The 16,545-nt window shown below is 51.7% G+C and overlaps 1 protein-coding gene across 1 annotated transcript in view; it reads right to left on the reverse strand.

Annotated features, from left to right (window-relative positions):
* XKR6 (XK related 6) overlaps positions 1-8,631 on the reverse strand; it is a 164,875-nt gene extending 156,244 nt beyond the window's left edge. Inside the window, exon 1 of the mRNA XM_083828666.1 lies at positions 7,773-8,631. Within this exon, the coding sequence (XP_083684792.1) occupies positions 7,773-8,473 (701 nt within the window). The 5' untranslated portion in view covers positions 8,474-8,631. The remainder of the gene's footprint in view (positions 1-7,772) is intronic.
* Positions 8,632-16,545: the final 7,914 nt, after the last annotated feature.

Genomic DNA, 16,545 nt, shown 5'->3' on the forward strand with positions numbered 1-16,545 from the left:
TTTCGCTGCATCGGGGCTGCTGGCTCAGCTGGGGCTTCGGGACAGCGATTTGAGGAACCCCCCCCACCCATTTCTACTAAGACAATGACCGCAGACACACGGCGTAGGCATCCCACTAAGTGCATACTTTAAACGTAGTGCTGGGCACATGGGTCGGACTGCCCAAGGGCAGACAAAGAGCAACTCTCCAGACTCCTCTGAAGACCCCCAGGAAATCTCTCTCCCCGTTTCCTCGGGATCTGGCTTGGGAAAAGCATCTCAGTGCCCTAACGCAGCCGTAGCAGGTCTGAGTCCCATCAGCAGAAAGCGAGGGTCAACGAAGTAACAGTATTTGGCACGTGTTTTTTTTTTTTTTTTTTTGCTTGTAGCTTTAATTCCAATTTAATTTGAGCTCTGGCTGTAACAAAGCGTTTCTCTGATTCACAGTTCCTCCTGCACAAAGGCTCGCAGGTGTCACAGCACTGTCTTACGCCACCGCTGCTTTACAAGACGGCAAGGTGCTAAAAATCCAGTCAGGATTCAAGGAGATAAAGCCAAGTGCAAGCACAGGGAGAAGTTCTCTGAGGGATCCAGACTCCTCCCTGGGCTACCTTCGTTCCCCGAGGAAAATTATACATCTGACGTCCAATTTCTTTTCCTCGCAGTCTCAAGGCAGCGAGAGCAGCTCTCCTCCACAGAGATGCTTTATCACCATCAGTTCTTCCTACATCCTTTTCATTAAAGGAAATGCTCCCTGAATAACCTACATTTATACCGAGAGGAGAACCACTGCAAGGAATAAAACCAGCTCAATGCAGCTAAAAGCAAAATGGAAGTGTCTAGAAAGGTGGAAGACGGAGAGGTTAGCGTCTCAGCGGGCAAAGAAGGCAAGCTGCCTTTCCCCCAGCCCTTTGCACCCTGCCTCCCCTCTGCCTCTAATCCCACTGGCGTTAGAAATAAAACTGTAGGGCACCCGAAAAAAAAAAGGGAAAAAAAGGCACAACTGTCTGCCCTAGAGCTTGGCATGGAGCAATCAAAACGGGGATGCTGGGGTCAAAGATTTTAGGGAAGCGGGCTGGCACCCCACTTCCACGCAGACGTTTTCCGGAGAGATTTCAGACTCCTGGGCTCTCAGAAGAGCCTCACATCGGTGTCCTGGCCCCCAGAGCCCAGGAATTATTATGCCGGCTCTCTCAGGAAGAAGATTAGGGCCCCAAAGCATTCCTGCATCCCCATATAGCCCGGTGGGGAAGCAACGAGCTCTCACCGCTGCGCCAACACCTCACCAACGGAGCACCACGTGTACCTTCCTCAAAACGGAGCTGAACTCCACTTTCTGCCCCAAATCCTGCTCCTCCGCCTACCCACACCGTGCTGTCGCACGGAACCGCCCAAGTGCCTGGATGGGGAGCTCCCAGCAGGTCGGGGCAGCACCCAAAGGGAAGGCTTGGAGGCAACTCTGCCCTCCCAAGGCTGGCGCAGCAGACCTGCTCCAACATCTGTGGTTTGACCCCCTCTAGTGGGTAGCACTCAACAAGACACGGAGCCTCGCCACCACCCCGAAACCAATGGAGACCCCCACTCAAGTGAGAAAGCCTCTTCTGTCGCTGGTATCGTGATTTGGGATTAGTATTCGCCCCCACAAACTGCCCTACCTGCATTGTAGATGCAGTATCCTCGGCGTGTTTTAACTTAAGTAGCCCAGCTCTGACGGAGATCCTGCAGAAAACGCTTCAAAATTGGGACAGAGCAAGAAAGGCTGGGTAAAAACGTTATACCCCAGACGTGGTTTTGTAGGGAGAACACATTTATCATCTATCCCAGAACGTCCTCCCTCTGCCAACTTGTCAAAAGCTGACAAAACTCCATACTATGAAAGCAAGCTGTTAAAACTTGGCTAAAGGGAAAAACTTAGCTGCCAGACAAGCTAACCAGAGAAAGCTGAAAAAAAAAAAAAAAAACCACATTCAGGAGTGCCAGGGCGGGCAGTAAATTCACAGCAAGGCTCTGTAGGGTTGAACATCCCAAAGCAAGGCAGCGAGGCGGTGTCAGGACAGCAGCTTCTACTTCGTCTGCCATTTGACACGCTGATGTCTCCCACTCTAGGGGACTCGGGCTGGTAGCTTCGGAGTTGTAGCTGCTAATTTCTAAATTAGCTCAAGTAGCAGATCTCCAACTCCCAGTTCATCCCAGAACAAAGTATTTTAGTAAAGCCTAAACCCACTCACCGCATAGTCATTAAATACCACGTATTCCTTTTAAACCCATTGATTCATCCTTCCACCTCCGGGCACGCCAAACGAAGAACAACTCACGGATCTGGTCTTTCCACTAATAAACAAGATGTCAAGCCTTCGCTTAAATTTTAGGAATTTTTCCCTTAAACACACACAGACGCGGCGCTTTAATGTCAAAACAGTGACTGAAGCGTGTTTTTTTTTTCTTTTTTAGCAAAATGTTTTTCTTCTAAATACGTATTCCGACCAATTTTAACAACAAAACCCATAAATATATTGCACTCGAGTCACGAACCTTACCATCACTGCCAGCCAACAGACGCGGCGAGATTTTCAGGCGAGCTCCTGTTAGCTCAGACCCCACACACTGTTAATCCAATGGAATTCAATAACGTTTTCTTTAATAGCACGCCGCGACGCCAAGGATTGCGCTTCAATCCTTGTACTCCACGACCGCAACCATGACCCACTGACCAATATACGACAGAGGTTAAAGAAAGGTGCGTCGGATGCGGAAGTCATGCTCCCCGCCGTCATAAACACACCTCGCAAAACTACCCGGGGTATGAAAACTTTGGCTGGAAACTATTTTCCCTGAATTTACGTGGATGAATGGGTTCGGCGAAAGCAGGAGACGCCCGAGCAGCCTTCAGCCTATTTCCAGCAAAACCACAGCACTGCAGCGTCCCTCCTCAACGAGCATCCTCTACTTGTTTGAAGTCCTCGAGGTAAGCTAGGGGATTGAGATGAAAGGTGAAAACGGGAGATTTGTAAGGGTAAAACTCCCCCCGGTACCTAAGCTTTACCAGTGGGAAGGTAATTTAAGATCGTGGCATTCCAAGCATCAATTAAAATCTCTATATGCCCATGTGTGCACACACACGCGCACGCTTTCACAACGTCTGTGTACTTTCTTTCCAGCAGCCGCTGTAGGTGGGCAGCGTTAACACAGCCTCAGGCTCTCGGTTGAGCAAAAAAAAAAAAAAAAACCAGAAATATCGCTCAATCCGCCCAGTACTCCCACTAAGCCCCAGCGCTTGCTCCCTGGGCAGGAGAACTGAGGACAGGACCTGAAGAAGGAGCCTCTGCCCTTACTGCCCAGACCCTTGAGCTTCTGCCCCACCATCCCGACAGCTCTCCGAGACCACCTCGCTAAACAGAGGTCGTGTTTCTGCCACGGGAATGTCATTTACCCGTCCTACTGGCGAGCCTCTCCAACGTTTAGGAGTCCCTACGGGGACGGTGTTATCCCCGCGAGTAAAACCCAGATTACCTAACGTCTACCACCAAGCAAGCCTTCGGCAGTTCAGGGAAGGGATTTCTGTACGACTCCAACCTGCCCCCTCTATTCTCTGCGATTTCGCTCCCAGCTGCCGAGCAACGGCTCCGACAGCCTCTACATAACGTACAACCCTGATTACGCTCCATGCAGCCGCAGCGCCTAGCCATTATCATGCAGGAAACCAGGCTGGATGCATTACGCGCTGAACTTACATTGTTCTAGGTCTTCCTCCTCCGTCCCCACGTTATCAACTTCTTACCAGCACGAAGCGATTTAGCCGCAGGCGAACGCCGCTAAAACGGCGCTTTCCGGCATTGGTCCCATCGCCGCGTTCCAGATTAATTTTAACGGCGCTCGCCAATTGCTAGAGCGGGAATGGGAAAAGACGCCTTCGTGGAGGCTAGCCCACAGACACCGGGAAGTTATTCCGGCTTCGGTCAGGTGCTGGGAGGCAGCTTCACGCCGCCCGCACTGCTCGGCGTGCCCTAAAAAGCCGGAGCCGTGCGCTAGGGAGGTTGGCGATCAACAGGAGAGGAAGCTCCCTTATTTCACCTAGCGTGCTTTGGGCTGCAGAGCTCCTTTCCAGTCCCTTTCGGCAGTCCCAGCCCCGCGCTGCCTCGGAAGCGAATATTTTTTCTCTGCATTAACAAAAAGCCTGGGTAGCTTGAGCCTGGTTTCTTCGTATGCTCCCCAAAATATCACCCCTCCCCATGCATCGCCTCTGCCGGCGCTGCTTCCAGTGTCCCCCTCCCCACCTGCTCACTCGAGCGTGCCGGGGGATGTTTTTGCCAATGCAGGCTCACACCGCGGCTAATACATAATCATTTCTTCCTCCTGGCTCCGGAGGGGAGAAATCCAACTTGCCAGAGGTGCCTCTGCATCGCTGAATTGCTTTTGCTGATGGGATCAGCGCTTGGGAGCATTAGGGAAAGCAGGGGAAGGGGTCGCGCGTCAATCCATCATCCTCACAAACCCCCCTTTCAGTATCCCCCAGCCCGCATCTCGGCCGCAAGAAAACAAAATAGCCCCCCCACACAATGAGAAGTTGAGCACAAACGTGTTTTGAGCGTTACACAAATGACATTGAAGATGCAGAAGGAATATGTACGTGCTGTTGCGCTGCACGGCTCCACGGGCTTCTTTCCCAGGTATACATTTCACGCACCCTTCCCACGCAGCTCCCCGCCCCTCCGCCCCCTCGGGTTCTTTTGAAAAAAAAGAAAAATAAAAAAATAAATAAAAACCAAAAAAAAATCTTTGATGGGTATATTCATTTTATCTCAAGAGCGGTGTCCTCAGAAGAGGTGTCAAGGCCCTCCCCTGCCTCCACCCACGCAGCCCTCCCCCAGGCTCCAGCATGCTGTCTCCATCTTAACTCCAGCCACTTCTCCACTGATTTCATTAGGCAGCAGGCTTAACCCCTTCCGCTATCCAGAGGGAAAAAAAATAATAATAATAATTTTTAAAAAAAGGACTTCCCTACCGATCATCGCCTTCTGCTTTCCCCTTCCCCTCTCCTCTCACCCAGACCCCAGCGACGAATTCCTCCCATCCACCCGTCGGGTTATTTTTGCCCCGTTAATTCACGCTGGAGATGCCGATGCAGGGACGTTAACCCTCCCTGCAAGCCCCTCCGGGGCTCTCTGCTGCCTCATCGTGAAGTACTGCCTTCTCCCCCCTTAAAAAATCCAGCATCTTCTGTCTGTACTTGATTTGAAAAGCTACCAAGCCCCGGCAGCCCCGCTGCCAGCCCCAGCCCTCCAATCTCCCCATATGTGTGCGGGGGGGGCGCATGCAGCACCCCAATGCCACCACCCGGAGCCTTCCCTCCGGCCTCCATCACCCCACACCTCTTTCTCCTTCCATCTCCTTAACCCACGTCCCCCCCGGAGCGATCCCGGAGGACGCTGGGCCACGCCGGGTCTTTTACCGTTGTCCTTACAACACCCCTTTCCGCAGAAATGCCGTGTGTCTCTGTGCAAGCGGTTGTATCTACAGGCTTTCATCCCGGAGAATCCCTCCCTGCCTCCTCTTAAACCTCTTTCGGGGGGATAACGCAGCTCGCAGCTCGTGCTGGAGGACGTCCTTTGATTCCCCCTGACCCTACGGACACCCCAAACCCCTTCCCCTGACCAGCAGCTCCTCTGCCCCAGGGCCTCTCCGGGGGTGCAGTCCCCGTCTCTGACCTTCAGCCTCGCGCTGGCAACCCGAAAACCGTCCCCACAACCCCGCTGCCTCACCGGGGAGAAGGTTTCTTCCTTCCCCCCAGCCAGGGCCAAGGCATCACGCTGCGTTTCTCTTCAGGGAAGGGGGCGAGCTGCGGGGGTCCCCCTCCGTGTGGGGTGAAGCTCGTGAGGTACGGATGCGACCCTCGTGGGGGTCACCCCCGGGCCTACCTCCACGCCGTCACCAGCAAGGGTGTTAGCGTCCCCCACCAGCACCTGTAGGGAAGAGCAGCCCCATATTTACCCCCCAAGTCCTGCCCCAGCCCTGTGGGGGGGCAAGAGCCCACCCCTGAGGCACTATTTACAACCCCGAGGAGCAAGGACCCCTTCGACCCTCCATGTTTGTGGGGGGCACCAACCCGTGTTCCCCCTGCCATGAGGGGACAGCAGCCCACATTCACCCTCCCCACAGACTCGTTTTGGGGGAAATCTCTCCTCCCCTCAGCACAAAGCGTAGGATCTGTATCTCCCCCAGCTTTTACTTGGGGGGGAGCCCTGGCCCTGCTACTTGGGGACCATGAGGTGACAGTGACCTCCATGGCCCCCTCAGCCCCATACATGCTTTTTGGGGGCACCTCTCCTCAGATAAGTGGGGGTGACCCCAAATCTCCCCTCATCCTACATGTGAGGGGCACTGACCCATGTCCAGCTCAGACCGTGAGGGGACAGCAAACCCCAGTCTTGCCACCTCAGCCCCACAGACATGTTTTAAGGGAATTTTTCTTCCTTTTGAGCATCCCCTCAGTAAAAGGAGGGCCCCCACACCTCCTCCAGCTGGGGGAGCACTGACCCATGTCCACCGACCCGTGCCCCTTGCCAGGCCATGAAGTGACAGTGACTCGTGTTTCCCCCATCTCAGCCCCACAGATTCATTGCAGGAGCATCTCTGCTCACCCTAAGGGGTAGAAAAGCCCTCTTTCCCCATATAGGGGGCACTGACCGCATCCACCTTGGACCACAAGGTAACACCGACCCATGTCCACCTCAGACCATGGGGTGACAGTGACCAATGTCCACCTCAGACCATGAGGAGATAGCAGCACCCTTGGACCCACCTCAGCCAGGGGACAGTGACCCACGTTGAGGGGACACCGACCCACCTCTGTGATGGGCAACGAGTTGACAGTGACCCCCTCTGCCCCCACTTCAGCCAAGGGACAGCAACCCACCACCCTGAGGTGACAGGGACCCTCGTTCTCCCACCTCAGCCAAGGGACAGTGACCATGTCCACGATGGACCGTGAGGTGGCAATGACCCCCACTCCCCCATATCAGCCTGGAGACACTGCCCATGCCCACGTTGGACCACGAGGTGACAGCAATCCTCGTTCTCCCACATCAGCCAAGGGACAGTGACCCACGTCTGCAACGGACCACGAGACGGCAGTGACCCCTGTTTCCTTATGGGGCAGTGACCCACATCTCCATTAGACCATGAGGAGGCAGTGACCCATCCCCGTTAGACCATGAAGAGGCAGTGACCCCCATTTCTCTGTGAGACACTGCCCCATGTCCAGGCTGGACTGCGATGTGGTAGCGACCCACGTCCCCACTAGACCATGAGGTGGCAGTGACTCTCATCTCCCCAAGAGACACTGACCCACGTCTAGGTTGTACCGTACGGTGCCAGTGACCCCCATTTCCCCAAGAGACGCTGCCCAATGGCCAGGTTGGACCGTAAGGTGACACTGCCCCACGTCCCCCACCAGACCATGAGGTGGCGGTGACCCCCATCTCCCCAAGAGACGAGGGTCCAGGTGGGACCATGAGGTGACACTGCCCCACGTCCCCGCCAGACCATGAGGTGGCAGCGACCCTCGTCTCCCCAAAAGACACTGCCCCACATCCAGGCTGCACCGTGAGGCGCCAGTGCCCCCCACAACACCCAGCGGGCAATGCCCCGCGTTACACCATGCAGTACCGGTGCCCCCATCTCCCCACCACCACCGCCGCCCACCCCCGACCCCACGGACGCCCGCCGCCGCCTCCCCTCCCTCCGCAGCCCCTCGGGGGCAGCCGGCCCCCAACCGGGGCGCCCCCCCCCCTTACCTCCAGACCTGTCCCATCTGCAGCAGGTGGATGACGGACTGCCAGACCCACACGGAGATCCTGCAGAGGCGCTGCGCCCCGGGGGTGGCGGTGCCGCCGGCTCCTCCTACCCCGCCGGCGGGTCCCCCCCGGCGGCCGACGGCCCCCATCATGGGCGGCCCGCGGCTGCTGAGCCCCTGCACGGCCCCCAGCCCTCCGCCCGTGTAGTCCTGCACGAACCAGCGAAAGCTGAGGATCTGCACCAGCACCGAGGGCAGCAGCACGAAGGCCAGCGTCAGGCCGCACCAGACGTAGTCCCGCCGGCCGTAGTGGTGCAGCGCCAGCCACAGGTCCGTGCCCACGTCCCCCAGCAGCACCAGCAGCGCCAGCACGATCCACAGGCAGTCCAGCCACGGCCGCTCGGCCGCCCCGCCGACCTCCGCAGCCCGCGGCGGCCCCTCGTCGGCGGGGCGCGGGGCCAGCGGCTCGGCGGCGGCGGCGGCGGCCGCCCTGCCGAAGAGGTTCCGCAGGCAGGCGCTCCGGCAGCCCCAGTAGCACGACGACGTGTTGCAGCAGTGGCAGATGTGCAGGGAGCTGCTGCCGCCCGGCTCCTCCGCTCCCTCGCACGGCGCCGCCCCGACGCCCGCCGCGGACGCCTCGTCCAGGTTGTGCAGCTGGGCGAAGCCCCCGCCGCCGCCGCCGCCATCCGACTTGGCCGCCATCTTACAGCCGCCGCCGCCGCGTCCCCGGCCCCTTCGCCGGGCGCGCTGCCTCGCTCGGCCCCCCCCGTCCCCGCTTGCCGGCGCCCCCCCAGCCCGCCTGCCGCCTGCCTCCTGCCTCCCTCCTGCCTCCTGCCCGCCCGCTGCTTCCGGGGGAGGCGCTTCCAAGGCCGAGCAGCCCGGCCCGGGCCGCCTAGCGACCGAGCCGGGCAGCGCCGGGGCGAGCCGGGCTGAGGCGGGCCGAGCCGGGCCGCCTGGCGGCGGAGTTCCCCCCTCAGCGGGCAGCGAGGCCTCGGCGTGGCGTTTTGGGGGGGAGGGGGGGGTGTTTGGCCCTCCCGAGCTGTGTGGCTGGGGATCGAGGGGCTGTAGGGACCCCCCCGGTGTCCCCCCCCGCGCTGTGGTGGCCTCCTGTCTTCAGTGCACACATCATTATCCCGCCTCACCTAAGTGCTGGTCCCTTGCTCTCTTCCCCTTTTTGGGGGACACTTAATTGCACACACCGTTATTACAGGGTCAGGCAAAGTCACTGTGTCCCCCCCACACCCCACACATCGTTATCTCACTTCACCAAAGTCCTGGTCCCTTGCTCTCTTACCCCTTTTGCGGGACACTTAATTGCACGCACCGTTATTACAGGGTCAGGCAAAGTCACTGTGTCCCCCCCACACCCCACACATCATTATCCCACTTCACCCATATGCTTGTCCCTTGCTCTCTTCCCCCTTTTCAGGAACACTTAATTGCACATCCTGTTCTTAAGGGGTCAGGTAAACCATTCGGGTCCCCAACACAGCCCCAGGTCCCTGATGGAGGGCACAAACCGCAGGCGAGCTCTGGTTTGGGGGTCTGCCAGGGGCTCAGCAGCACCCCGAGGCCGGTGGTTTGGCCAAGGAGCCGCTGGCAGGCTGGCAAGACACATCCAGGTCCTTCCACACTTGGTTCCCTTTCTACCCGTTCACATTTGTTCATCGCATCCATCTCCTCTGTGCTGTCTTGTGCTGTCCTCTGTAGGTTATCATCTCTCTGCTGATTTATTTTTCCCATTCAGTAAGCACGCTCCTTCCTGATGCTCCTTCTCCAGCTCTTTTACTCTCCTGTGGGCTCTCCTGCCTCTTTCTCTGTGTTTGTTTTTTTTTTACTTGTGGCAAAACATCAGGGCTAATAGATTCAGGGCTCCAGAACTTGCCAAAGTTGCTGCTTTGCAGAGTCTGATTTTCAACAGAGGAAAAAACCACAAAGGTGGAAAGGTGCAAAAGTGCAGATAAAAATGCTTTTTTTCCAGCAAGGAAAAAGAAAATTAATCTTGCAAAGAGTGAGAGGACTTGCAAATATTAAATAAGCTGTCTGAGAAGGACGTATTTGGCCTTTCCAAGTGATTCCTAAGGACTTCAAAAGTTTCACGAAGTCCTGAAAGGCGCGGCAGGTCTTGAAACAGTTGGATCCTCCTGTAGCAGAGGAACGGAAGAAAGGAAATGGAAAGCAAAGCTTGGCGCATTGTCCAGATGACAGCCCTCTGATGCACGTCTGCATGTGGCCAAATCAAAGTCATTTGTACTGCCTGCAGCTCCAGCCCAAAGTTCTTCAAAGGGAGAAAACTCGTATTACAGATATAATAGGATCGGCGAGGACATGACCCCGCAGCCCCTGTGAAGCTGAATTCAAACATTGCGGATCGGCCCGTATTTTCTGCTGACTTAAGCTGTGGCATGTAGCTGGCGTGAAATATCAATATGGAAATAAATGAGGGGAGCGGCAGCCCTTAGCTCAACCCAGATGAATGCACAGGCATAAGACATGTATGATTAGATATATATATATAACAAAAAAACACTTTCCTGTTTGACACCATAAAACCCAGAGCAGTAAACATATACGTTAATTCTCACAGCACCGAGGAATAAGGACTCTGCGACCTCTGTTCTAGGGGGACAGGCACGTGTATTAAGCTCAAACTTTTGTTTTGCAGTGTGATGAGCTATAAATGGAAGCATTCCTCATTTCTGCGAACTTTCCTAAGTAGCAAATTTGCTACATATGATTTGAAAACAAAACAGCAACAATAACAAAAAGCAGCACAGAAGCAATAAAACTATTTGCTCTTATTATTTAAATAGAAGTGTAGGTGCACATTGCGTGCTGTGAACCAATGAGGGGACAGAAGACTCATCTGTTTTGATACAAAAACAGCCCAAACTTGTGCGATGAGACATACGGGTGGGAGAAGACAGCAGTTAGGGATTTTAGCGTTGGCACGCTAAATGAGAAAAGCAGTTGCTTGGGCAATATGTGACATGAGGTAATACGCTGTTGAGACTGCCTCTGAATTTCTCGGTGCATTTGTGGCCACCTGTGTCCAAGAAGGGTGAATTCAGGCTGAAGCACGTGCAGGGAAGAGCCGGGAGTTGTCAGAGATCAGGGCTGGCTTTCTGCTGTGGACTGAAAGAATTTGGCTTGTTTAGTTTAGCAAAAAATGAGAATGGGAAGGGAATATGTTTTCTGCCTGTAAATACATCCTGGAAAGTAAATGCAAGCAAAGGGAAAAGTGCTGTGACACTGAAAGGCGGCAGCAGAAGAGTAAATGAGTAGGAACTGACCATGGATATATTTAGTCTAGAAACTGGAAGATCCTTCCAGTAGGAGTAACAGAGAGAGGGGGGGAAAAATAAAATCCCTAGCTGGTTTTAACACATAGTTTCTTAATTTTGCAAGGAAATTGCATACCAGTATGAAACAATAAACAGTTGGGATGAAGGACCTTGAACGGTTTTCCAGCCCAAAGCGTCTGTCCTTGGAAAGATCTTGTCCATTTTGATGCGTGGTACACTCCGCTCCTTCCTGCATCAGGCGATGAGTCATGGTTACATGACTCCGTGGGTGGCCAGAAGTGATATCTCCACCGCTTACATCTTAATTCCTGATCATCCCATGATGTTCTCCAGCTCCAGCTCACCCACTTCGCGCACAGCAGAACCGTGGCCGTGCCCAAAGCACCCCACAGCCCCCTCGTGTCCCCGGTACCCGCAGCCACCGCTGGATGGTCGCTTCGGCCAAGGGTGTAGGAAAGATGCTCTGCGCCTTCAGCCAAGATGCAGCCCTCTTTTATGGCCCTCACGGAGAGCAAAAAGAGCCATTAGTCAGAGCCTGTTTCTTTTATTAGTCAACATATTGTATTTTTATGTTTTAGGGTGGATTTTTTTGAAGTTGTGAGTGTCAATCACACCCATGTTGATGTCTCTCTTAACTCATGTGTTCGAGAAGGAAAAGCTTTTCCCTGTGCTTCGTGGTGACCCATGCGTCCATCACCTTGAGGCACTCGTGTCCAGAGGTTTGAGGAAAGTCTGGAAGGCCCTTAGATCTGCGAATATTTATAAAACGTGTTTAGCAAGGGGTTTTCTCTTGTGGCAGTCAAAACTGATCTAAACCCTCTACTTTATGTTTGCATTTTATGTTTTTCAGAAGCAGCACCGAGACACCAGGAAGGGGAGGCATGGCTGGTGCTCCAGCAGCACCCAGCAAACCACAGCGTGGAATCGTGCCCTTCGTGTGCCGGTTGGTTAAAGGCTTTTTTTGTCCCGATCAATACAGTAATTGAGCTGTGTGGTCTTCCATCTTCCAGGCATTTATTCAGATCAGGGGAACAAACACTATATATAGAGAGGTATGTAAGCCAGAATCAGAGTAGTGTAAATCTGGAACTGGCTCATTTCGATAACTGGGGGATCCAGCTGAGCGTCTGGTGTACGTGGAGTACTCCGTCACCAGCACAGATAATTACAATTAATGGGGATTTACTTTAAGCAAAGTAGGTCAGAAAAATGACATTTTATTGTGTCATTAGTTTCCATCAATTACTTCCATGTTGTTTGCTCAGTTCCCAAGTCAAACGAGTGTGGGCTAACTGACAGCCTTGCAAGCTCAACTTGGTATTGTCTCTAAAAATCAAACAGCATTATTTCTGCCTCATGCATCATCACTAACAATAAAGCATCCACCGCTAGAATATAGCAGGTGGCTTTGTTATTCATGCATGAGGCAGAAAAGACTCTGGCTTCCTCTGTCACGATGCTCAGGTCTCCGCGGTATTAAAAGTTGGTATATGTTGCTAAACTTAAAGTTACCGTGTGAGCCTGGCAAGAGGACACGCTCAGGTCAATCCTTGTGCCTGTGCTTTCCATTAGACTTAATGAATGCTACATGTATATTTGGGGTAGGATTAACACAATGCTGTTTTTGCTGTTATTTGTCTCCCCATGACAGCGCTTTGTGACGTTAGACTCTCTAGGAAAGGTGCAGAAGTTGCCAAATATTATATAGTTAAAAGCCAGCTCACAGTTACCCAAATAACTGCATGTTTGGTGAAACTTTCCAGTTCTAGCACTTCATTGTTTTTTAAGGTTTTATTAGGTTTTGAGCTTTCAGTTAAAAAATCCAATCAACTGATAAGTGTTATCAGGGACTATCAATAATCATGCGTTAATGAACAACTGAATGTGGTGTGTCCCCATAGCTGGACCAGGTGCCTGACTTCTAAACCCAGTTCCTTACATCTCTATAATCTACATGCAACTGATTGGTTTTGAATAGCTTACCCTTTCCTGAAAATCTGTTAGAATTAAAGAATATGTTTATTCGCCGTTGGTCCATCCAGGGCTGGGTCCTTGTCCAGAGGAAATATCCCTGCGAGCCATCCTGGTTTCTTGAGCTGAGATTTTTATCTGGATGGAGGCTGTCACAGAGGAAGGCATCATAAGCAAGAGACTGTTCCTTAAAAACAGACTCTCTCTTTCTGGCTATGTTTTAGGCAAAATGGAGTCACTGCTATAGTCTAGAGAGGTTACGAAGCTTAGTAATGCTCCTAAAATGTATTCTAGTCCTCAGTTGTTACACGATAAAAGCCAGATAACATTTCTCTGCTAAATATGCAATTACATGAATCCCACACTTTTCTCTATTGGACAGTAATGTTATATTCAAACCACTTTACACCTCCTGACAAATTTAAGAACTAGTGTGGTCTTGGGAAAGTTAGGAAACTTCATGGCTCCTATTATCTAGATCTCACCTGCAGTGACATGGTTTATTCAGCTCTTCTCAGCCTTCCTTTAATCTCCTGAGAGCTGCAACTCTGTTCATTTATTACAGCGCATCAAAAGGAACCTGTCTCCGTGCTTTCAGAAAAGTGCCTTTATGGGACACCTTTTAGATGCAATTAGCTAACCCAGTGACATCGGATGTGTGATCGTAGGGCCACCTGGGGACTGGCCTGTGCAGAAGGGGGTGACTGCAAGAAGACTTCCGACCTGCCTGCCTTTTCTTTCCAAAGTCTGGCCATGCTTGCAGCTTTCTCGTTAAGCCAAGCACAGGCTAATCCTCTCGGCTCTGCTCTTCGAGGTACCGGCTACCCATCAGGGAAGAGCAACGTGACTTCATCAGCCAGAAAAGGGGGTGAGTGGTGCAGGCAAGTGTGTGTTTCTCTCCTCAGAAATGCATTAACAGCTAAGACCTCCAGTCTGATGGACTTGCTTGGGGCTCTTCCAAGCTGGGATTTAGGAAAAGCAACTACACAGCATTTCCCACTTCCCGTCCCCATGGAGCCCCGGTGATTCAATTGCCTATGAAGGGCAGGGATGTATCTCGTGCTGCTATTGTCAGCATGCCACACTGCTCTTCAGAGCTCAGTGAAAAATTAAGAGTTTTCAGGCAATGCTTCCCCTTCTGAACTGGGTGCATGTGAAGGTTGGTCGCTGTGTCAATAGGATTGGCACGTGGCATACAGCTTTTCTGTTTCTTGAGGTTACTGGGAAAGCTGCTGCATTCCCGTGGGCCAAGGGAGGAAGTGGAGCTGGATTTCACACCTTAATCAAGGTGAAGTATATTCCCCGTAACATGAAACTCTTTCCACACACACACATAGAATCACAGAATCATTAAGGTTGGAAAAGCCCTCCAAGATCACCTGGTCCAACCATCCCCCTACCACCAATGTCACCCACTGAACCACGTCCCTAAGCACCACGTCCAACCTTTCCTAGAACACCCCCACACACTGATGCTCATTTTAATACCTGAAAATGCTGTAAACCTTCATCCAAACTCCGACATGTAACAGAATAAAGTATTTATCTTTAATTAATGCTGCCACTACAGATTTCTTAATTAAATTCATGACCTTTAATATCAAGCCAAATAAAGACAGAATATTGCAGTAATCCCAAACTGCCTGGGTTTCCCTTGAAAACAAGAAAATGGCTGCTGGCTGTAGCAGCTCTGGTAACTGTAGCTTCTTCCATCTCCCTTTTCCTGAAGCATCAGCTCATGCATTGCCCATTTCTGGTGTGGGATATTACACCTTAGTGTCTCTGCTTGCTCCCTTCTCAGTCCTTGCTCCCATCGAGGAACTGCAAAGAAATTATTTCCCCCTGGTTTCCCACCGATCTTGTGAGATCCTCCATGGACCATTTTCCTAAAGCCCTGTGCACCCCAGATCTCCTTGGTTTTTTCCTCCCTCTTCCTCTCAAGGATGGAATTTCTGTTCCCATTTTATTCCCATTATTTATGTAGGTTGCATCTTTGCCGCCCTTTTCCTTTCACAACGAACCATGCAGGCTATCTCAATTACACGCCCTTTTGCACTCAGTAAACCCTTTGCACACTACCTTGGCTCCACTACAATCACCATTTCTAGCACTTTGGTCATGGACAAAATGCCTTTATCTGGTCGAGCCCCTTTTCTAAGTCTGGATTCAGATTCAGCTCCAGACCAAGACATCTAAGTGGACATAGCCGTGCGTAAGTTATGTATCCAAGTTCCCATCATAGTCAAGAAGGAGCTCACCAAAGGCTCTGTGCAGTTACCCACATGGAGACATCTACTGCCCCTTGAAAGGCCCCAGGAAATCTCACCTGACTGCCAGAGGATGCTCCAAATGGGCTTGGGTCTCCAATACCTCTCATGCCACACCTGTCAGTCTTGTCTCATCTTCCCACCCCATTACCCTGTCCCTGTCTGGCTCCCCCTCTCTTGTCCAGAGCACGTTGACTCTGGTTTCAGGCAGCAACATGGACTTCTGACCTGTTTTGTCCAGAAACGTTCATCTGGCTTTGCTGTGTGGCATTCAGTGATGTAAGGAGATGGGATATAAATACCGTTTATTTCGTAACTGAGCAAAGCTCTCTTTCGTAGGATATCAGAAAATGCTTTATTTCTTATTTCCTTTTATTCTCCCACCACATTAAAAGCATCATTATTTCCCTTTCTCTATTTTTAATGCTTTTAATTAATTTGGCTATGCACAGGTCATTTAATATCTCAGGGGACGGATGAGATTTGCCCAGCTTTGAAGTGGATGCTTAAGGTCTCATTTCTATGACGAAAATGATCATGTGTCTAGTTCGCACAGTGTCTAAAAATTAAGAAGTGCTATTCTGAAGTCTTGGTTCAGGCACACGCTGTGCTTTCTAGCATGGGCACATCACCAGCATATCCAACTTTGGCAAATGCTCTTATCATTTCTTCCATCTGCCAGCATACACAATATTTCTGAATCTGTTAATTAAGGAACTGAAGTTTTGCCCTAAGATACCAGAGGAACTGGTTCTGTTTTCTGCAGCAAAAAACTAATGCTTGCCTTGTCCATAATTACCTAAATTGTTGGGAAAAAATTATTCAGCTTTCATGTTGATTCACTTTTGTAATTTCATTGCCGAGGCTAAGTGTGGCGCCCATTTAAATTATCTCCTACTCTCATTTTACTCAAGACATGTTATTTGCCAACAAAGATTCAATAAGGAAAAATGGGAAGGTGACAACTACCTCCTTCATCAGTGCAAATGACAATAATCTCCTCTCTTCCACCATGCAAAAATAAACATTGAATCATTCCAGATGGAAATACCCTTCTGCATTTAGAAATTTGGATACGGAAAGGCGACACCTGCTCTCATTTATGTAGTCGTAAAACTCAAGTTTGTCTAGTAATTCCATGGAAAATACTTCAGGAGATCAACAGTGGTGTAAACTCAGATTGAAAAGTGTCCCTAGTGTTTTTCCCAGGAGTATGTACATTCTTCAGTGT

Source organism: Anser anser, assembly GCF_964211835.1.
Source record: "Anser anser genome assembly, chromosome: 3".
Taxonomy (NCBI): Eukaryota; Metazoa; Chordata; class Aves; order Anseriformes; family Anatidae; genus Anser; species Anser anser.